The sequence below is a fragment of the Melanaphis sacchari genome, unplaced genomic scaffold (genome assembly GCF_002803265.2).
Source record: "Melanaphis sacchari strain LSU unplaced genomic scaffold, SCAv2.0 Contig117_pilon_pilon, whole genome shotgun sequence".
In the NCBI taxonomy this organism is placed as follows: Eukaryota; Metazoa; Arthropoda; class Insecta; order Hemiptera; family Aphididae; genus Melanaphis; species Melanaphis sacchari.
Window position 1 is genome coordinate 115503 of NW_020270456.1, and position 22680 is coordinate 138182.

Genomic DNA, 22680 nt, shown 5'->3' on the forward strand with positions numbered 1-22680 from the left:
TTCCTTAGGGTAATATTAAAACAGTGTTAAATCCACGGAGGCCTACTTGGTTTCTCAGCGTCTATTTATAATTACATTATTGACCAAAAACAATTATACGATTATCTGTAGATTTATAAGTTTAGGTATAACACATTTTATGTCACCGTTAATGTAAATCGTAAATTTATCAGATGACAAGTAACATACCTACCTATTAAGGAGTTCCGAAACCGACAGTTTTTAATTAGTTCTATAAATATAATTTTCTACATTTAAAGTGTGTGTATGCTTGTTGTATAAATGTGTGCATACTGTACGTATAGTTTAGACGGATGTGATGTCTATAAAATAAAAAGGGTAAAGCTCCAGCACGTGTGTCGTGTGTGTATATGTTATCCATCACCGTGGCGTCGTCGCACGCTGGAAAGCAGTATAATTATAAAATGTTTGCTTACTTGCTTATTTTTTGTCTATTCTAAAGAAGGAACTGAAAATATGATAAAACTTCTAGAAATTTACTTTTGAATTTATAATATGTTCACCTGAAATTGATCAAGTTACATTTATAAATTATTAATTTAAAGTAAAAATTGTATATAGGTATAAATAGGTACATCTTAAATATTAAAACCAAATTTATAGAAGTTTTGAAATAATACATAGATTCTTTTGATCAATTTTAAGTAGACATAACAACAAATTCAAATCAGTTTTTAAAGTATGATTATACTCGTACTTCATATGGGTATAATAGATTGATACATTATTTGATGGAAATAACTGACCATTTGTGATCCTTTTAACTTTAAAAGTTTTATGTTATCATAGAAATATAATGGTATAATAATAGCGGTTCCCAAACCTTTTATTGTTCACGCATCTCTAAAAATAAAAAAAAATGATCGCACCTTTCTTGAATAAATGAAACATTTTTTATTACTGCATAGTATTATATTAGTACTTATGGTGTTTAGGTAGGTACAATTTCAATATTTAAACCATGCCTCCCGAAAGAGTCTTGCCTCACAGTTTGGGGACCGCTGTGGTATAGTATAATATAAATATTTGGTAGTAGGTACCAATAATACGTATTTCAGAATTTAATTTCCATAGCTAGAAGCCTGGGTTATAAATTACTACATTAATGATTAGTAGTGCTTTTAAAAGTTTTTTTTTATGTAGGCAATAATTAAGCATACCTATTGTAAAACATTTTTTCATACCTATATGTACGTTATACCTATATATAAGAGTAAGATTTTACCCAAAAATTAAATTATAAATAATGTGTCACAATTTAAATAATTTCAATACCAGTAAGCAATTGTGAACAATACATTATTGTGCAAAACTTATATAAACACAATTAAAATTTTGACTTTAGTTTAGAGTATTATTTTTTTCTATCTTAAGTTGCTGCATGAAGGTGAATCAGATGAGCATTGGTACTTCAATACTTCACCTCATGTACCATTACTTTGCAGTATCTATCTATTAATGTTACATGATACAATTCTTTTTAAGTTGTAATTTAACTTTAGTCGTAAAATAACTATTCAAACCAAACAAAAATAGTTCTAAGCAAATAATAGATATTAGGCTGATGTTTAATATTTTCATTTTTCTATTATTACTTTTTTTAGTTTAATAATGATAACAGGCAACAGCTTTTTTATTTGTTTATTGAAAAATTATTAAAGATGTTCAATATCTTTTGAAAATCACCATTTATTAATACCCATATTCAATTTAAAATTTTTTATTGTTGATTAAAATACCTAATACTTTTTAAACAAAAAAAGATCAAATTATATTTATTACCTAATACCAACTCTATAAGTATTATTAAGAGTTTTAAGCAAAGTATAATTAAGTCGATATATTAAATTATAAACATGATAGGTAGAAAATAGATGTGTTAAATTTAATTTGTAGATTAATCATTACACATAAAAATGATTTTGAGTAGAATTAGGTTTTTCAGTATATAATTTAATTATTCTAAAGATAATTTATTACAAGTTTATATTTATACATATTTCTATTAGTATTTACTATTTAGTAATGCAGTAGATTGAACTAATTTCTGCATAAATAAATTGCAAGACATATTATATTATGATTTTCTTCAATGTTTGACAAAATTGTTAATGTGTCGATATATTGAAGTATCATAGAACCAGTATAAATAGATTTGTGGTATAAATAACTTAAAATTAAACTAAATATTTTGAAAATTGTTGGTGTAAAGTATATAATATTACGTATTGTCAAAAAGTTTTGAGTTCTTAAGAACTAAAAATGCTTACAAATAGCTAAAAATTGTTAAAATATATTTAAAATAATAAAATCTCATTGTTTAATGTAGAACAATATAGTTTGGGTAATAAAGTAATATAAGAAGTTTTTAAATTACAATAAAATTACAAAAGTCATTAATTTATATGTAAACAAAAAAGTTTTGATAATTTCTAATAATAATAATGAAAATGTATATGGTTTTACACTAACTAGTTACTGGTATTTAATAAAATAAACATTCAATATCATTATAAATAAAGATAGTTTTATGAGATAATCCAAAAAAGTAATGACCTCTTAGAATACTTTAAATGTGTTAGAAGGATTAAGTCAAGAGAGATGTTACAAACTTTCATTGAGATACAGATTGTCATTGTCATGTATTAGCACAAAACTAAGATAGAAAGAGATAGTTTATTTGATCTAAAAGATTGAAACAAAAATAAAAATAAATAAAATTGTTAGTAATGGTTAATATGCTAATAGTTAATTTCAATATATATTTTATAAATTTAAGCATAGTAAAAAAATATAAATTTAAGTTATTAACAGTATAATAAAAAATTAAATTATTAAAAGTATTAAGTATTTTTATTATAACATAATCAATAAACTATTTTAATTTTCATGTGGCATTTCTTACAAATTAAATGATTAAATCTACACATGTGAAGTCACAACACTTGAAACATTGACTGGTGGCAAATAAAATGATCGAATTTGACGGTGAAGATCAGCCACTACTCTATCATCTTTTTCAAATGCAACTACACTTCTGGTAAATTTTATAATTCCTGAAAGAAGGAAATCAATACAATACCTATTTAATTCAATATAAACTTAAAGGTAATTTAAGATACATAATTATTTGATAAAAAATGAAGAATAAAATACTATGTTATATTATGAATAAAATAATTATTTTGTTTGCTTTAAATCAACATGTACTCCAATTTACCTTACTGTTAAATTTATTATTTTATCTATTGAAACTCAGTTTAAGTGACTCAAAATAAATGAAAGATGGCATAAGTTCGAGTATATTCTTTGAGTGTGAATTTTGTTTTATGATAGTTAAAAAAAAAAAAAAAACAATGACATTTATTATTATATAATAATGCACGTATGTTATCATGTTAAAGGAAGTTAAATTATATGACCAAAAAAATAGTTACTTCTAAGTTCTAGTAAAAAAATATTTCTAAGATTAACAAAAAAAATAATATTAAATCAATTGTTTAGAGGGAGGTAATTAAATTAAATAAAGTATATCAACTATCATAATAATATAAATGTTTATTATAAGCCTATTTCACTAGGTATATTTCATACTAAGTTTTATTTCGATATTTCTACAAGGTAATTTTTTGGTATATTAATACAGAAGAATGAAATAATATTTTGAAAGAAACATTTGAAAATATCATGAAGTATATATAAATGATAATAACACATGTAAATATTTTATGTTCCAATGAATAATGCTTATGAACAATAAATAAATAATGAATATCATTATTCATAGTTTAAATATGTAATATTGTTAACATTTGAATTACAAATGCTTATAAAAACAAACTGTGGCTATGCATTTTAAATATTTTTACATATCTGTAAGGAAAATTTATGTGGTATCTTGTATTAAATATTCAATTTTTTTTTCCTAGTGAATATTTTAACATACAAATATTTTGGGCTAGGTATAGATATTTTGAATTTTTGACACTAACCAATTTCAAGTAACATTAAATAGCATTACTTATTATGTTAATTTACAATTAATATAGTAATACTTCATAATAAACAACAATATATATATTATATTTTAGGTATCTAAGATATCTTATTTTCAAAATAATTGTAAAAAATTCAAAATATATATAATATGATTCATGAATTTTCCTTAAAAGGGGAAATATCGAGTATTTTTTTTGTTTTTATTGATATTTATAAAAAAAAAATTAAAAATAATGGAAAATTTCAAATGTTTATAAATAATTAAAATGGTTTCAAAATATTATGAATATTTTATAATACATAGAAAATTATCATATAAACATTTGGGGAATAACATTAAAGTTATTTATTTCCTAGTTACAATAAAAAAAATAAAATCTTTTATCAAAAACTGAAATTGCATAAAAATGATCATATTTTATTTTTATTTTTAAATTATAATTTTTTTAAAGGGAATACATTATTTTGTTGATCCAAATAGGTGATGGGATAGAAAATTAAAATTAAAAAGTGTACGCATACCAATCACTTTAACTACAATTTATACTCAGTATTAGCTCACATAAATATTTGTGAGGAATTTCTCCTTTTAATAATAATTAAATTTAACTTAAAATTGGTGTATTCTAGTGTTGTACATCATATGATAAAATTAATGGTACATTTTATATTTTATTACCTTCTCGTCCTTCAGGAAGCCCATATTTTTTTATTACATCCATCTGAGTGCTAACAACTATAGGATAAACATACTGCATAACTTTTAGCATGTCATTGCCAGCCTTACTTTTAGCATCTTCTAAATTCAATGCATTTTCACAAGTTGTAAGAGATTCCAAAATCTCAGCCAAAATAACTAAAATATTTAAAAAGATAATTAAAAAAGCATCAAAATTATGTTAACATATAATCCACTATAATCTAGGTTTATATCAGATAAAATTACAAAGTTATCTAAAATTTTAGTTAAATTACAATTTTTGTTTGTTTATGTGTACATACTCAATAGGTACCTATGAGTCTTTGAATGTTTATATTAGACCAGTGGTTAACTAATTGTATGAAACTTTGAAGAAACAAATTAGAATTATTCTTAATAATAAACTATATATTTATCTGTTTTCAAGTGGCAGGTAGATATTTACAAAATTTGTAGATATACTGGAATATAAAAAGATTGAGAATTTCTGAATTTAACTGTATGTATACAGTTTAATCTCATAAAGTTGAAAATGTAAATAACTAAATTATTTTAATTAGAACAATAGCCAATAATTAATAATTCTTTAAGATATCTTCTACAATGTAATTAAAAGCCTAATTAGTTTTTTAGCAACTTAAAAAGTATTTAATTTTTTTTAATGTTTAGTTGTAATTAATTCTAGTACATGATCAAAAATCAAAGGTTTCATAAACTTCAAAACATTAATATGTTCTTACAGAATAAACATGTAAAATTAATAACATTTATATAACTCGTATTCTTTATTTTTATTTGTTTCTATAACAATAAAAATATCTGTTATTTTTAACAGTGTAAAGTTCATAATAATTGTTTACCTCTTATAGTACTTGAATCAAATTGTATAGGCGTTGTCATTGTTGTTTTTTTGAAATTAAAAATCAGAAACAAGCTCAACACATCCAACCGCTTTTATTGTTGTATGAAAATAGTAGTATGCTATTTAATTTACTTTGAAATTATGTAAATATTGCATCAAAACTATTCATAAGATGTTATATTAAAGTGCATTGATAATTTATAGTATTTACATGAATACGTCTGCATGAAGTTATCTAAATTCAATAGAAACTTTAAGTACAAAAAGCTTTTTCACTATATTTGATTTATGGGTGAAAAGATCACTCGAATTTTTATATGATATGTATTTATTCATTAAAAAATGTTATTTAATTATTGTTGATAGCAATTTGATAAAGCAAGTTGTCATTATTTGGTCGTTAGATAGCACCAATTACCAAAGTTAAAAAATACAAATATTATTTGTCTTAAGATATCAATTCATCGACTTCGACAAAAAAAAAAAAATAAACCAGGGGTAAGTATTTAACAATATTGCGTTGAAAATCATAATTTTTCCATTTTTTTTCTGTAACAAATAATATTATTAGATTAGAACTGGACGACGCTAGTGTTATTGTTATTATTGATACCGTGATATCACGATAGGCCAGTCGCCGTTTCTCGTCAGTGATAACCACGATTTAGGATCTGTATTTTTTACATATAATATCTCATCTATGCATATATATATATTATATTTTCAAAAATCGTGGCGATAATATAGATATTTGATAATAAACGTGTTTTGGTCAATGTCTTGATCTTCAGATATTCCTTAATATTAATAATAATACTAATTTTTCAAATTGTGCGTGCCAGATCCAAATCCAAATAGTTCATTGGTCGGGATATTAAACTAGTCAATTCATTAGGACTGTTTATTGAATGTTTTGATGGTAAGTGTCGTTCAAATTTGGGACTTAAGAATGGGATTAATGTTAATGTTTTAGAACCGATATTAATTAAATTTATATTTTGAGATATAGAGCATTGTATTTTAGATTGTACACATAGTGTTCAAAATGCAATCATATATTTTAGTCTTCAAAAACTTTATCCAATGTGTGTCTTGTAATTTGAGCTATAATTTCACATATTGTTCACTGTCGATGATTGTGAAACATAAAATAGTAACAAAAGAACTCTTCTAATGTGATGTTTACAATATAATTACGTATCTCATAGTTTTTACACCAATTTATGACACTTTGATACATATGTGTAAATACATTAAAAATACACTCTTCTTGATACAAGTTTAATATATCTACTCATATATATTTCATTATATCACAAATAAAAATTGATAGATACTAACAATTTTTCTGTAGAAAAAAGTATAATTATCCTTACCCAATTAGTTAACCAAGTACAATAGTAAAAAACGTATACATTATATATTTAAATTCTCATTTTAACTTAATTTATTAATATGATTAAGAAGATACTGCTGTGTTGTTTCTGTCTTGCAACCATACAATATAAAAAAATTGTGTTAATTTGTTATGATATTTTAATTTTTAACAATTAATGAATTACCTATCTAAAACACTAAATTATATAAATGTTACTAACTAAAAAAAAAAAAATAATTATAAATATTGTTATCATTTTTAATTTTGATAATAGGTCAAATAATGTTTGACATGTTAAAGCTAACAACACAAAATTGGTTCTACTGAATGTAAATTTGTTAAGTTGAATGTTTGTCAGACAGAGACAACATATGTGGGAATAGTATCTTAATAGAACAACACTATTATTTTTGTAATCACTATTCATAATACTTATTAGCACCATTTTGTTCTGTATAACCATACTCAACTATCTAATGATATTACAAAATTTCAAAAGTTTCTATTTGGTTTTCCTATGTGGAGAACATTAACAATTTTAGTTATAAACTTTATTACATTTATAGATATATGTTATACTAAAATAGTATTTGATAGTTTGATTTTTTTTTCTCAGTGATAAGTCAGAGCATCAGATGAGAAATAAGACACTTGTGAGTAGAACCTATTTTTTTTGGCAATAATATGGACAGCTACTATTTGCACCCCACATTAAAAATTTCTTCCGAATTGCGGCCCGAGTTTTTTTTGGGTTACTTATTAATTGCGGCCCAAAATTTAAAATTAAATTAATTGAAATATGTAAATTAAAATTAAAAAAAAAGCTTCATTTTTCTTCACATTTTTATATAGACTTAGGACTGCCTGTAGTATCTGTAGATACTGCAGGTAGGTTAAAAATTATGATTTGTTTTTTTTTAAATGTTGACACTGGAAAAAATGTATATATTTCTTAAGGTTAAAAATGTTTTTTTTACATTAAAATCTGATATTAAAATGATATAATTTTAGACATTCAGATATAATGTGCTTAAACGTATTTTCATGTGTTTTAGTTTCTTTATTGGGAAGTATAAAAAATAAGAGTAGTAATAATTACCATTTTTTAAACCATGAACAACATTTGGGAAAATAATTTATATTTATTAATGAAAAATTATAATTCATTCAAGTCCACAGGTAACTTTAGCATAATGTATGATTGAGCATGGTGAATATTTTTTCTTATTAATGTTTAATCATATGTTGTCAAAGTGTCTATGTCTTGTGTAAGGTGGCTATGAATAATTTTACTTGGCTTCTGATTAATATCATCAACAACTTTACATTTCACTTGATTACTTATAGTCTGTTTAATGTTTCATCACTATCTTTTTTGTGGTTTTCATGATTTAAAACTTTTTTTTTAATAATTACGTTATTGTTTAAATTAATTTATGCTATACAAGTCTTTTAAGTACAGCAATATCGATCAACATTATTTTTTAAATTTTTATGGAAACGAAATTTATATTCGTCCATTACAAATAAATTGCGATATTTTTCACTCAAAATTTCATTCAATATTATAAATAAATTAAAACTGAAAAGTGACAGAATGTTCTTAGCGTTAGAGCGTTAGTAAAGCGACAACTAAGGTGTACTTATTAGTTAGGTCTACATTAAACTGTGATTATATTTTATCAGTCAAGATCTAGAATTTAAAAAACCCGGGCCGCAATTTTTTGTGCTTAAAATAAACTCAGGCCGCAATTCGAATTAGACCTTTTTTCATAGATATCTTTAGGACGCAACTAGTATGCAGCCAATAATATAATGCAGAGGTTCCCAAACTTTTCCTACTCGTGGCGCCCTTATTAAAATTTACGACTTTTTTTAAATAAAATAGATAAAATAATAAACATGTTTAATTTTCAATAGATAATGTTGAAATATTTATTTTATATAATTATATACTGAATTATTTAATTTTAATTTTATTAGGTAAAGTAAATTAGATTTAGTTTATTTTTAGAAAACAATTGAATTAGTGAGATAGTTTAGCCTGGACATCACTATATAGTTTTTCAAATCTTGGGATCAAACTTGATACTGCTACTCTCATTTCCTTTACCACATTGATTTTTGACCGATATTTGCTTTTTATCACAGCGGTCGCCGAAAACCCAGCTTCACATAAATATAGCGAGGCACAGCCGCGGCTCCTCCAATAACGCGCCGCGGCGCACCAGGGCGCCGCGGCGTACAGTTTGGGAACTTCTGATAAAATGAGTAGTTATCATCTAAGACTAAGTGTATTATGGTGCAGGTCGTTAGTAAAACTTTCTATGTAGATAGCATAATAAATGAGTACAACTGTAACAAAAAACAACAAAATTTACTGTTTTTGTGCAACACAATTAGCTTAATTATTATATCACTATGTTAATAATAACAATTATATATTGTTGGTTTACTTAGTACAATTTTTGTGTATTTGTTATAGTAATAAACAGTTACCATTCATCATGAGTACCGATCATGGGGCCATGGAATGTGAATCTACTACGAATGATGACATAGACAAATTTAATCCAGAACCAGGATATAGTGGTACAGAACCATTTGATCGTCCAAGACCTTACGATAATCAAGAACTATACAATAATTCTAGATCATACGATGGTTCAGGACCTTCTCATGATTTTGAACAAAATTATTATCCAGAAACCAATGATTTACAATCAAAAGAAGAAAGTGAACCTTTGTTTGTTATAGACAGAACTAACAGTTTTAGGCTAAATCGTCCAATAAAATTTGTGGTAATTAATTATCATATTTTAACTATATAATATGTACATAATTGTTAGTAGTTTTTATTAAAATATATATTAAGTTTTAAAAGTCAAATTTAATTTAATATGATAATTAAGTATCTAATAAGTTTTTAATTATCATATTATTAACCTAATTAAATTACTTTAAATTACTAAAAAAAAAAAAATATTTTTTATTAAATACAAAAATATTGTCATTCGATACAGAGGATTTAAAATATTACAATAAAATTTTAAATTCTATTTATTGAAAAAAAATTCATTTTTTTTGTTCTAGGTTGCGTCTAATAAGAATAGACACGGAAAAAATAATTTTACACCGCAAAAACAAAATTCATGTTGGAATTGTAATTCTGTGGACCATTCCTTGCATAATTGTCCAAAACCTAGAGTTCAATGGAAAATTTCAAAAAATCGAAATGCTTTTCTTATGCAAAAACAACATCAACAAAATTCTGGCGGTAGAAACTTCAAAAATCGGTAATTTAAAAAAAAATCTAAGAGTTAACTACATTTTTGATATATTGATACGCTTTAAAATAAGATTTACAAATATAATTAAATAAATATTTAAAAAAAAGTATTAAATATAGAATGTAAATCAGCCATACATTAAATTAATAATAATAACTTATTGTTTACATTATTTTTTATAATTTAGATCTGGAAATCATAAAAATGTACGATACTTCCTAGCAGAAAATAAAAATTTATGCAGTGATTTAACACCTGGTAAATTAAGTGATAGTTTGTTAAATGCATTGGGTGTTCCTAAAAATGGGCTTCCAATACATATCTATAGAATGCGAGAACATGGTTATCCTAGTGGATGGCTTGAAGAAGCTAGAGAAGAATATTCTGGGATTTCAATATATACTACACCTAATGAATGTAATTATAAGTGTGTTTTACTTATTTTGGAAACTGAATTTCAAAAATAAATATATTTAAGTTAAATATCTATGATATAAAACTAGATAGATTAGAATTTCAAAATCCTTTAAAATAACAGGTCTAATTAGTTTTGATCACATAATTATTTACTATATTGTCAGTACAATAAAATTTTGATTATCAGAACTAATTGAAATCATACCTAGTTTGGATACTGGAAACTTTTTAAATGTTTATTTAATTTTATATTTAATGTGTAGTATGTATGAAATTATATTTATTACTGTTACATATATTATTATTGATAACAAAAAAGTTATCATGATTTACATATTACATTTATTACATTTATTTTTCACATTGTATATATACATGTGCTTATAGTATACTAATAATAAAATATGACATAAATGATAAAATTAGTATACTGACCAGTATGTTTGGATAATTGAACATTCTGATACATTAATTGCCATGTACTTATAATCAGATAATATAGGATTTGTATAATTGAGATTCTACTGTTTATACATATTTTAAACATATTTATATAAATATATAAACTATATCAGTGTTAAACTTGATAATAATGTTAAAATTGAGTCAAATATTTTTAAACAGAAAATTTTTTTCTATTCTATCATACTTTTATTAGTTCTATAGATTTTTTAATATTTTTGAGCTAACTATCTAAGTGCACTATCTGATTTTAGATAATCTGTAATTTTTTATTAATTTAAAAGTACCAGTTAAATTTAAATATCATATTGTTGCGTTTGAATAATATATTAATATTTGTTTGGTTATTTTTAGGTTTACCTTTTCCTGGCAAAAACACTGGAACAAATGATTACTTTCATTGCAATATCAATGAGAGAAAATTACACGAATTTCCTGGATTTAATGCTCCATGTCCACCAGATGTTATTGATGTATGATTTTTTTTTATTTATTTACTAATAATAGACTAATTAGTTAAATGAGTTATGTATATATTTTGTGTTTATAAATTTTTAAATTTTTTTAATAATTTGTATTATATAATATTTGATGGGCTGTTTTAGGAAGGGAAGAAATTTGGTTGTCCTGAATATAACCCTGACCAAAGCATTAAGCTTATGTATGAAAGATTAAAAAATGGCCAAATTGATAATAATGGAGCAACGTTGTCAGGAACTAGTAGTCAAGACACAAGTTTTGCATCTATCAAAAATGGTAATGATTTAAAAGGTTGTCAGCCTACTATTTTTATTTTTATTTTTTTGGCCTACACATTATATGGATAAAATGCGTGAGCTAGATTCAAAATCATTTTTTTTTTTAATATTTTTGTCTCTTAAAATAAAGTCATTCATCATATAAATTGTATAAAATTATATTTTTGAGATTATGACTTATCGATATATTCAAATATTGTCTCAGAATAATTTAATATCTATTTAAATTTAAATTTTAAAATTTGAAATAAGGTCAGTTATTAATAATATTTATAACTGATGCATCAAAACCTTAAAAATATTTTCTTCTATAATTTTTGTAATGGATAATTTTACTTTAAATTTCCTGAAAATCATGTAAACTTCATGTCAATATCTGTGTTTTAGTATTGGCTTTTTTTTATGTATTATTTTTTAAAGGGCATTTTTAACTTGTAATATTTACAATACTTTTTTTTTTATTATTGATCTTATTTAAGTCCGGCAACTACAGTCATTAGCTGTGGATAGGAACAGTAGGTTATTTTATGTAAGGTTTGTTTGTAAAGTTTGATTATTACTGTTGGAAATACGTGTGTGTATGTGTGTACGCCATAGATTCATCACTAAAAACTCGAGTAGTCACCCATTTGAGAGCTAGGCGACGCTAATCGATACTTGACCTCGGAACACATTAGTGACTGAGGCTAACAACCGTACCACACCAGGCCACATTTATAATACTTATGTCTTGCAACTTAAAATATTCTAAAATTTTTGTGCTCAAGCACAATCATTTTCTTATCTTAACTTCTGATGTTTAATTTTGATAATAGGTTAATAAACTCTAATGTTATTGTTAATAACACACAGCTGCTGCTACTGAACCAATATGTATTATGTTGTATATTTGTGAGGTGGAAAAAACACATGTGGGTGTCAAGTCCTCCCAAACCACTGTGTTATATTATGATATCAAACATAATATTGTATTCAAAAGTCAACTCTGAATGGTTCCAAGATTTTAATTCTAATAATTATGTTTACAAATTCTTTATTTATTCAACATTATTCTGTATTTTTATCTATTTCCCACGGATATTGGATATAAAATAAAAAGAACTCTTCTCATTCCCAACTTAATTTATTTCTGATGGATAAACAAAATTTCTTAAATTTAATCTATCAAAACATTCCATGATTCAGAATCTAGATATTTTAAATCTCAATAAAACTATTTATAGTTTATAGTCTTGTTGTGTATATAATTGGTGGTCAACATAAAGTATTTTATTCACCATATACTGAGTAGTAAGTAAGCATATATTCCAATTTCATTTGATAGGCATTGATGAGCCTTCTCAAGAATGGTATTATTACTCAATTATACATTTTCTATCATAGATGACAATCATATCATACATACTTCAGTAATCAGTATTATATTAATATTTGCTGATACTAATTTATGTAACTTCTATATAATTTTAATAATTTATATATTTGGATAATTTAGAATGTTCAACTGAAGGAAACGCTACGACTTTACAAGTTAAAGAAGAATTAAAAGATGGACCACCTTCATCACCAGAAGATGGAGAAATTACTGAAGATGTAAGTAAATCCGAAAAAAATGATGAAGAGGTGAGAATTATTTTAATTTTAGCGTGTTTAAATAATTATATTAGTACATTATTCAAATATTAATTCATCAAATTCAAAGTTAAATTTTAATATTTTGTTGTAAAGAGAATAAATAATTGCTACTTTATTCATTTTAAAAATTTATTTATTTATGTAAAAATGTGATAAATATTCTTGGTATTTTATTACTTTAACCCACACATTTTATTTAATAGTTATTGTAATAACTAGCTAAACGTTATGGATTTAAGTTGTAATAGATAAGGTATCTTAAATTGAATAATAAAATGATATCTATGTAATAATAACTTTTAACTTATAACTTATAAGTAACATTAATTTACCTAGTATGTTAATATAAAATTTTTTTTTCAGTTTCCGACTAATGAAACAGAGTCAGGAATTGATGAGCAAAATCTAACCTTTCAAAGTTGTGTAGAGACTCAAAATGATTCTCAAACAGATATTTCCGATTCTAAAATGACGGACAATGAATTGAACTCGACATCAACATCAAAGAGAAAATTTGGTGATGTAAAATCTGAAATCCTTGGCACTCCAATTCTCAAAAAATTTTCTTCTTATGAAAATCGACCAACTCATGAAAAATTTGCCAAAGGAATGGTTGATATGGTAGATCATGAAAACTTACCAAATTCTGTAGGGACATTTCAAAAGTTAAGAGAAATATTAAAAGATGTACGCAAGACAATTAAAGATTTAATATGATTTAAGGCAGTTGACTTTCAAATTATTTTGTCATTTATAAAATTTAATTATAATTTTATCAAAATTTATGCTGATAAAATTCAATTCATGAACTGTTTATTTCAAAATGCCTCAATTAGTACAGGTTTTCTTTGAGTTTATAATATTATATTTATGACAAATATAAAACATTAATACTAAAAAAATTGTAATTATTTAATTTTAGACTTCTTTTCCACTTAGTAGTTAATAAATACTTTAAGGATCACATTTTTGAGACTATAATATAAATAATATTTTAATGTAGTGTATGATTATATTTATATTTGTTAAGTGCTAATAAATGTTAGTATAGTTATATCTAATATTTTGATGTATATCTTAATTATTATGTCAAAACATAATTTAAGTGATGACATGTTTGTATCTCCTAGATGATTTTTTTATCTAACTACATATTATTTCAAAATCTATTAAAATGTTATTACATCATTTTCAGTTAAAAATAAAACATAATTTTTTAAATATCTTGAAGTTTAATATCCTGAAGCATAATATTTTTCGAAGTATTAATATGTATAAACCAAAATTTGGAGTAGTAGCTTAAGAATAATTCTTAAAGTTATATTAAGTAGAATAGAACAATAACAAATTTAGGATTTATATGAAGGGGAGATTTGTCTAAAATTGTTGATGTCAAACGTCTCGGCATTTTATTACTGACAGTGGCTAATAGAAAAAACACAACTAAAACTACATAAATGTAATAAATAAAAGGAAAAGATATATATATCTCCTTGTAAATACACCAATAAGAAGGAGTGATGTAAAGATACCTTGCAAAATATTGTTTTACTTTCTGCTAACCTTTACTTTAAATACTTACAACTCATAAACTATTCATCCAAATTTCAATTACATATTGACACATATATTATATATGTGTCAAAATACTCTGATAAATATTTTGCTGCAGAACATGAAATTAAAAATGTATATTGTTCAAAAAAAGAAAATAAAATCAAAAACGTTATCATTATAACACTGGAAAATATGTTAGAAAATTTTTTTAAATCATTAATAGATTTGAAATAATGATTATTGTTTGATAAAAAAATCATTCTGTATATATGTATTTATGTATAATAATGATAACTATTATTATATTTATTTTTATGTAACAAGATAATAATAACCATCTTATTAGTATTAATTAATCTAAGAGTTTAGACTTCCATATTATTTATAAAAAATTCCTCTGTATTATTTAATTTATTAGCATTCTTTTTTTTATTAATTATTGGAAAAAATATAAATTATTTTTAATTTAATTTCAAAAACAACTGAGTTTTGCTTATTAAAATTTAATATCCCAGTTTCTCCATTAAAACCATAAATACTATATTGTGTTAGTGACACAATATCTGGTTAGAGTTAGTGACTGATAAAACTTAAGCAGTCATTTCACATCATTTGTTATTAAATGTACTCCTCACAAAAAATCAACTGTTAAACACCCATTTTGTAAATAGTGTGTAGAACTAATCAATACTGTTTATAGAGTGTAGTAGACAGGTAAAAAAGTATATTGTTCCATTTTTGTGTCACTGACTAAATAAATTATAATGAGAATATAATATGTAGTAATGATTTATGTAATTACTTTTTCTTTAAGCAATTAGATATATCCTGTATACAATATAACTTATATAATGCATTTGAAATGAATCAATTAAATATTAAACAATTTTAATGGTGAAAATATTATTAAATCATTATCATAAAATAATAATTATTAGCCTTAAAACTAATAATGAATTTATTTTAGAAAGGAATAATTCAATCTTTATAAAAAATGTTTAATTTTTTCTTTATAAAATAATGGATTATTTTTTAATTAAATTAATATTCTTGAGAAATAAACAATTGTTAATCGCCTGGTAAGAACATTTTGAAAAACAAAAATGTCTTAACTGACAAAATTTGTCATTATATTTGATATCTATAGTATAAATTGAGGTTGTAAATAAATTAAATGTTATAACTTATAAGTAATATTATGTGTATTAATACTAATTTGTGTATAAAACGTCTCATCTTTTTTTTGGTCCATTGGTAACATTTTAATTTCTACAACTAAAATAATATTTTCATAATTTCAACAAAACTTTACATTAAAACCAAAATAGAATGAATCAACGATCTTCAAACACTCATTTAAAATATTCTTCATAATTATTTAAAAATTTATTTTAAATTAAACTTGGTTTAATCATGTTATATCTATATAATCTAAGAAATATTTTCCGTTTTAAATTTAATAATATTCATTAATTATATAGTTAGTTAAACCATAAGGTATTATTAAATGTTTAGAATCAAAATCAAGAAAATTTAAAACTAATATCGCTTTTTATTTTAATTTGTATTATTTATCTAAGAACTATTGTTTGATTTTTTAGATACATTTTTTACTTATGAATATAATAAAAAATATAAAAAACAAAAATTTGAGTTAAAAATAGTGTTGGGTATAAATGAATGAACACGTGAGACAATTTTTATTCACAATATATTGTTGTATTTATACTTTATATGATTGACTTATATTTAAAATGTTATATTAAATTATATTCCTTATACCATTTAATAAAAACATTGTACTGTATTAAATTATACTTTACTACATACTAATAATTGTACAATATAAAATATAATACAATCTTATAAACTTAAACTAATTATCATTTTATAATACAATTGAGTTTTAAGCTTTTCTCATGTTAAAATAATTATTTTATATAAGCTGTATATTTTTTATTGTATTATGTGTTAAATTTTAAAAATTAATTTAATAAAATGCCCTTTGACGAAATACTGTATAGTTATTGATGCATTTATTAATCATAATTTCTTCCATCAAGAAGATATCAAAGTAGAAATTTAATTATATATTTTTTAATTTTAAGACATTATGTACTTAAAAAATTGCCTATATTGTATTCTTTAAAAAATGTTTAATATAAAGTGTTTGAATATTCAAATATAGTGGATAACAATCAAATTTCCTTGTATTTCTTTGGTGTAGGATAAATTTTCCCCAAATCATTTACTTCAATATAAATAAACGTATATTTTTATAGGTATGTTTAGAAATATTATCAAAATGTATTACTTATGTTATTTTGATTATGATATTTTGTTAAATAATGAAATTGTAGATTTAAAAATAATAATAAGTAAAAGGAATTCTAAATTCTCACGATTAAAAAAACTTACAATATATAATGTAAAAATAATATTTGTACTACTAGTAACTTAATGTTTCATTAACAAGTGTTACGAATTTCGACAAGTAACTTTTCTTTTATTGATATGAATTACAATATTTTACATTTTGTGAATCATTGTTTGTTTTTGGTGATTAATACTTTAATTTTGCAGTTAAATAATTACTAATCAATGAAGTTCTCATTTGTAGAACTTCAATAAATGTGCATAAATGAAAATTTCCAATCAGAATTAATTTTTAGCTTGTCATTAAAAATTTCAGCTACATTACTATATAGTATTTGCTGATTGATCCATTTAAAATTACCTAGTAAACATTCCATAAAAATGATTCTCAAATTATAGGACAGATAAAGGTACTTAATTGAATTTTGGTGACAGATGTTTTTTTTGCAGTCAAATCAAATTACATATAATTAATCAAAATAAGTTAATACATACAGTAGAGCTTTGATAATCTAGAAGAATTCAGACCGAGCATCGACCAGATTACCGATTCGTTTGGATTATCAGAAGATTTCCAAAATAACCTACTCAAATGATTAAGATTTTAATTTTTAATTCCACCACTTTTATATTTGTGGTACTTAAAGTTATAAAAATAATAAATAACTTTAACACAATAAATTACAAAAAAAAATATATGTATAATAATAGAACTTAAGTATAGAAATTAGCAATTCTTTTTTTTGAATAATAATTTTAATTTCGAACAAACTATTAATGTATTTACAAACATATGGAATTATGCCATCCAGATTATCGTGTTTATCGGATTATGGGAGGTCCAGACTAGCAAGGCTCTACTGTATTTGCTTATTATTAGAGTTTAGAAGTTGATGATCTTAAAATGATAAAAAAATGTAAAAACTACATAAAAATGATAAAAAATTACAAATTTTGTTATAAATTACTAAAAATACATTTTTTTTTTTAAAAGTTTATAAATCTATAAACATTTTTGTAATTTTATCAGAGCTTATAAATTACTCAAAATTATTACATTGTACTATTAGAGCATATTTGATGTTGTCAAAAGTAAATGAACAATGATTATCGATTAATAAATATTTATAATTGGAAAACTTATCTCTACATTCACCTAAGTGATAGGAGTAAATCTGAAACTGACCAAATCTTCAGCACTAAAGTTATCCAGAAAATACTCACTTGAAAGTTCTTCACCATTTAGAATTTTTAAAATTGTTACCATTGTTTGAAATCCAGTGTTTTTACCAAGTACTAATAAGTAATTTCCAACCTTAAGTTATCAACTTAATGGTTGACAAGAAACAATAAGAAGTGATCTAGTGGAAAATAGTAAAAATGACAGCTAAAAATTGCTTATTTTATCAAATCTTTATTTTTACCTAACCCGTATAGGCACAGCTTGTGTAATTTATTATTTTATAAAATATAAATTTGATGTACCTATACTTAAAACTTGTGTATAACAAAAATTATGTGTGTAAAGACGTTAATTGGTGGAATTTGATTAAAAAAAAAAACAAGAAATTGTACTAAAAAGGAAAATGTAACCTAAAAATGATTTAAAAAGTAAAACAAGCCAAAAAAATGCAAAATAAAAATTAGTTATTCAGATTCACATGTTAATGAAACACATTTGTGGCCAAGAGAGCATCATCTAATAAGTTCCAAAAAAAAAAAACAAAATGCAAAATGCATTAACTTCCGAGCCCTACTTATTATATTTGTTGGTATACATAAGTAAATAAATTATATATATTAATATAATTAGAGTTATTTTTTACGTTGTATGTGTATACTTAATCCATAATTTATTTAAGTTATTGAAATTACAATTATAAAATAAATAAAAAGAAAGTTTAATTTGTTAATAACTAATTAAAAAATTAAGAGCATGCAATGAATATTAAAGAATTCAACATTCCAGACTGTATTATAGTATAATACACTTACAACATGTATAAATAATTTTTAAAAGATGGGATACAATATAAATATTCAATTTATATATATATATATACATTTATATATAAATATTTGTATATTCACATGTTATCAGTGAGAAGATTATTCATATTAAATCAATAATAGTTATAATATTCTAATACCTTTATTCTCTAAACTTAAAAGTAATAACTTCTCTCATTTATTTCAGCGTTTATTAAATGTAGGAGGAGATTTTGGTCTTAATTCTTCAATACGATCCGTACATCCAGTTGTTAGTTTACCATTCATGAAATAACTTTTATATAAATCAATGTTGAAATTAGATATAGTCAATTCTTGTCCCAGAGTTAGCCATCCTGGACGTACACTTCCATCACAACCAAACAAATGTAGTCTTAAAACAAAAAAATAAAATTATAATTGTTAAAAACAACCTTGTAGATTATTATTATACCTTCTTCTACCGAGACAAAAGTGTTCTATAATATTGAATATTTCTGCTGGTTTTCCTGTTGAACCAAACTCATTCTTTTCACTAATTATTAAATCAGTATCAACGTTTGAGTGAATAAAGTCATTGTCTGTAGATCGACGAACCGTCCCTTTGATGCCCATTAAGCAATGTTCCTGGAATTATAACATAAGATTAAACTAAATTACAATTTAATGAACTTATGATATGATAGATTACCTTGGTACGTTGAAAAAGAGCATTTGGTTCTAAACATTGCGAATGGTTAGTTTTTTTAATATTTGTTTGAATCCAACAAATATCTTCACAACGCCTAAAACCCCAGTGACGTAAACATTCACGACCATTATCTAGACCATCAGATGAACCACACCAAAGAAAAATAAAACTCCGGCGAGCAGCTATTTCATTCAATTTCAAATCCATTACCTATTTAAGTATCAATATTTACTAATGCTAGGCTACATAAAAAATAGTTGACTAAAATTCAAAAAACTAATCAGAGGCTACTAAATCATATTTTATGAATCATTTGTTAACTATCGATTAACAACAATTTTAGTGTTTTTTTTTTGTGTTATCTGGCATACGTTTATTATCTATTAATTATTATATATGCTTTAGCTCACTTGTTTCCAATTCCACAGATCTTTTTTGGTTATACCTAATGTTTGTTGATATTCTTCTAAAGGTGGTTCAACAAGTATCACATCAAATTCAACATTTAAATTTTTTAAATTAAATGTGCTAAGATTACACTTCAGAAACATTGGCGGAAAAGCAGTTTGAGATACAAGTTTATCCTATAAGAACATTCAATAATTATAGTACAAGTATTTTAAGGAATCAGCATACATTGTTTAAATTAAAAAAAATAATCTAAATCAATATGTTATTTGTGTCACTTCTTGATGTTAGTAAAGAATGTAAATAGTAAATAGTCAATTAAAATTATTATTTTTAACTTAGTTGAATTGAACTGCAATATTATGCTTGAAATATTGTTTTTTTTTCTGAATGTATGTATTTTATAATGATTATATGGTATTACAATAGTATAGAACGAGTGTTTAGATATTATAAGACTGATAACAAAAGATATCTACTATGGCAATACAATTAATGTGCAATTAAAAAAAAAAAAAAAAAAATGTAATAATTTATTTCACCAATAAAATAACTTATTATTTATTTCTTATGGTTCATTAAGTTTTATTAAATATTTTATAATTTATAAAAATGTATCTAAACTATACCTTTAGATGAACTAACTCCTTTAACTTAGGAATTTCGTTAAATCTGCTGTTTAAGTGAACATCTCTGATAAAATTTTGCGGACGCTGACCAGTATCAATAAAATGCTGACAATAATCATTGTGCATGTAATACGAATTGGCACCTTTACGAAACGGTGTTGAATCTCCAAAAATTGGTTCTAGATATCTTGCTCCATCATTATATTTTTTTATTGAACGCATTTGAATTTTTTTCTTCCTATAAGGATTTAATGCTTGTCTCAGCTGTTGTACATCTGAGAAACCTAGCTATAAAAAAAAAGTTTTTTATATTAACAAATAACTTAAATATTTACTTGAGATTTACTATTTTTGCAATCATTTTTCTTCTTTTTTTAGATTGTTTTTTTAATATTCTTAATGTTTCACTCATAATAGAAATATTTATTACAAAACTGTGAAGAATATAAATTTAATAACAAATTGAAACAAATAATTTGAAAAAAAATTTCTATAATATACTACTTTATTAATATATACAGTTTTTAATAAACAATTGAAATATTAAACATTAAGCATTGTTTTACAGACATTTATTTATCAATAATAATAATATTATTTGTGTTTATTATAATATAATATATTATTATCATATTGGTTCTTAGTCAGCTTGCCAACTTAAACATTTTTAAATCAACAATTTTAGATAATATGATAGAAATTAATGATGTATTTATTTTTTCTGTTATATTTTTCAAGGTGATTTTTCGTCTATAACAAAATATATAAATACAGATAAATTTATTTCTTTTGATATTCTTTTTAATGAAAAAAAATTATTTTGTTATTATAAGGCACTTGCTCCTTCTATCAATCGTTCCATGATTATTTGATAAGAAGTACTCGCAGTTTGCTTTTTCATCACAAACATTGTGTTTTTGCTTTATATTAATAATTAATAATAAAAAATAAACAATTCTTAAAGTTAATAGACATTAGAGATTAGACATTATTATTTATACTAAAATTCATCGGTTGACTATTTATTTTATTTTTAGTTATAGCACAATATTGCTGTTATCAAAATTATTACTACTATGCGAATAATCGTATTTCAAAATTATTAACTAGTTTTTGCTTGAAAATGAAGATTGTTGGAGAATTCTCACCGGTAACAGAATATCATAGATTTTCAATAATATTTACTCCGTTCCAAATAAAATCGCATCGCCTCAGCGCATCCAAACGAATCGTAAAATGACATCCAGACCCCCTCCCATGACTGAGTCAAATTGCTCTGCTATTGATCACCGTTCGTTGATTATAGTCGCCGCTGTCGTATACAGGGAATTGAGTTAACGAGTATTATACAGTAATATAATAGATACATATTGAACTCATATAAATGTTGGTTCCAGTGCTATCGCTCTGTATAAACAACATAAGCAGCCTTCGCTGGAACGGTTGGCGACAGCATTAGCTGTAGTGAGGATAGATGTGAGAGTTTCGACTAGTTTTAGTCCAAGGCT

At 23.7% G+C, this 22680-nt stretch overlaps 3 protein-coding genes across 5 annotated transcripts; 1 reads left to right on the plus strand and 2 right to left on the minus strand.

Annotated features, from left to right (window-relative positions):
* Window positions 1-2876: 2876 nt before the first annotated feature.
* LOC112604004 (protein C10) lies at window positions 2877-5910 on the minus strand. The gene is made up of 3 exons (XM_025352859.1): window positions 5581-5910; window positions 4700-4876; window positions 2877-3077 (listed from the first exon to the last, which is right to left on the minus strand). The coding sequence occupies exons 1-3, from the start codon at window positions 5618-5620 to the stop codon at window positions 2944-2946; spliced, it is 351 nt and encodes a 116-aa protein (XP_025208644.1). The 5' UTR covers window positions 5621-5910; the 3' UTR covers window positions 2877-2943.
* A 377-nt stretch (window positions 5911-6287) lies between these two features.
* LOC112603995 (zinc finger CCHC domain-containing protein 8 homolog) lies at window positions 6288-14269 on the plus strand. Of its 3 annotated transcripts, XM_025352844.1 has the most exons (9): window positions 6289-6501; window positions 7577-7613; window positions 9446-9761; window positions 10054-10256; window positions 10438-10667; window positions 11484-11602; window positions 11735-11885; window positions 13383-13510; window positions 13886-14269. In XM_025352844.1, exons 3-9 carry the CDS (start codon window positions 9468-9470, stop codon window positions 14237-14239), a joined length of 1479 nt encoding a protein of 492 aa, XP_025208629.1. In that variant the 5' UTR covers window positions 6289-6501; window positions 7577-7613; window positions 9446-9467; the 3' UTR covers window positions 14240-14269. The 3 variants fall into 3 exon arrangements, with proteins under 3 accessions (XP_025208630.1, XP_025208629.1, XP_025208628.1); XM_025352845.1 differs by lacking the exon at window positions 7577-7613 and having other exon boundaries at window positions 6288-6501; window positions 13383-13480; XM_025352843.1 differs by lacking the exon at window positions 7577-7613.
* A 5293-nt stretch (window positions 14270-19562) lies between these two features.
* Window positions 19563-21584, minus strand: LOC112604008 (N6-adenosine-methyltransferase non-catalytic subunit-like). The gene is made up of 6 exons (XM_025352864.1): window positions 21519-21584; window positions 21173-21460; window positions 20546-20719; window positions 20136-20345; window positions 19899-20071; window positions 19563-19838 (listed from the first exon to the last, which is right to left on the minus strand). The coding sequence occupies exons 1-6, from the start codon at window positions 21582-21584 to the stop codon at window positions 19649-19651; spliced, it is 1101 nt and encodes a 366-aa protein (XP_025208649.1). The 3' UTR covers window positions 19563-19648.
* Window positions 21585-22680: the final 1096 nt, after the last annotated feature.

Coding starts and splice junctions, on each gene's coding strand:
- LOC112604008 (XM_025352864.1), bottom strand. CDS start 21,584: ATGAGTGAAACATTAAGAATATTAAAAAAACAATCTAAAAAAAGAAGA. Junction 21,461..21,518: donor GAAAAATGATTGCAAAAATA/GTAAATCTCAAG, acceptor TTTTTTTTATAG/CTAGGTTTCTCAGATGTACA. Junction 20,346..20,545: donor ATCTGTGGAATTGGAAACAA/GTGAGCTAAAGC, acceptor ATACTTAAATAG/GTAATGGATTTGAAATTGAA.
- LOC112604004 (XM_025352859.1), bottom strand. CDS start 5,620: ATGACAACGCCTATACAATTTGATTCAAGTACTATAAGAG. Junction 4,877..5,580: donor TGATTCAAGTACTATAAGAG/GTAAACAATTAT, acceptor TAAATATTTTAG/TTATTTTGGCTGAGATTTTG. Junction 3,078..4,699: donor GCTTCCTGAAGGACGAGAAG/GTAATAAAATAT, acceptor TCCTTCTTTCAG/GAATTATAAAATTTACCAGA.
- LOC112603995 (XM_025352844.1), top strand. CDS start 9,468: ATGAGTACCGATCATGGGGCCATGGAATGTGAATCTACTACGAATGAT. Junction 10,257..10,437: donor GGTAGAAACTTCAAAAATCG/GTAATTTAAAAA, acceptor TTTATAATTTAG/ATCTGGAAATCATAAAAATG. Junction 10,668..11,483: donor ATATACTACACCTAATGAAT/GTAATTATAAGT, acceptor GGTTATTTTTAG/GTTTACCTTTTCCTGGCAAA.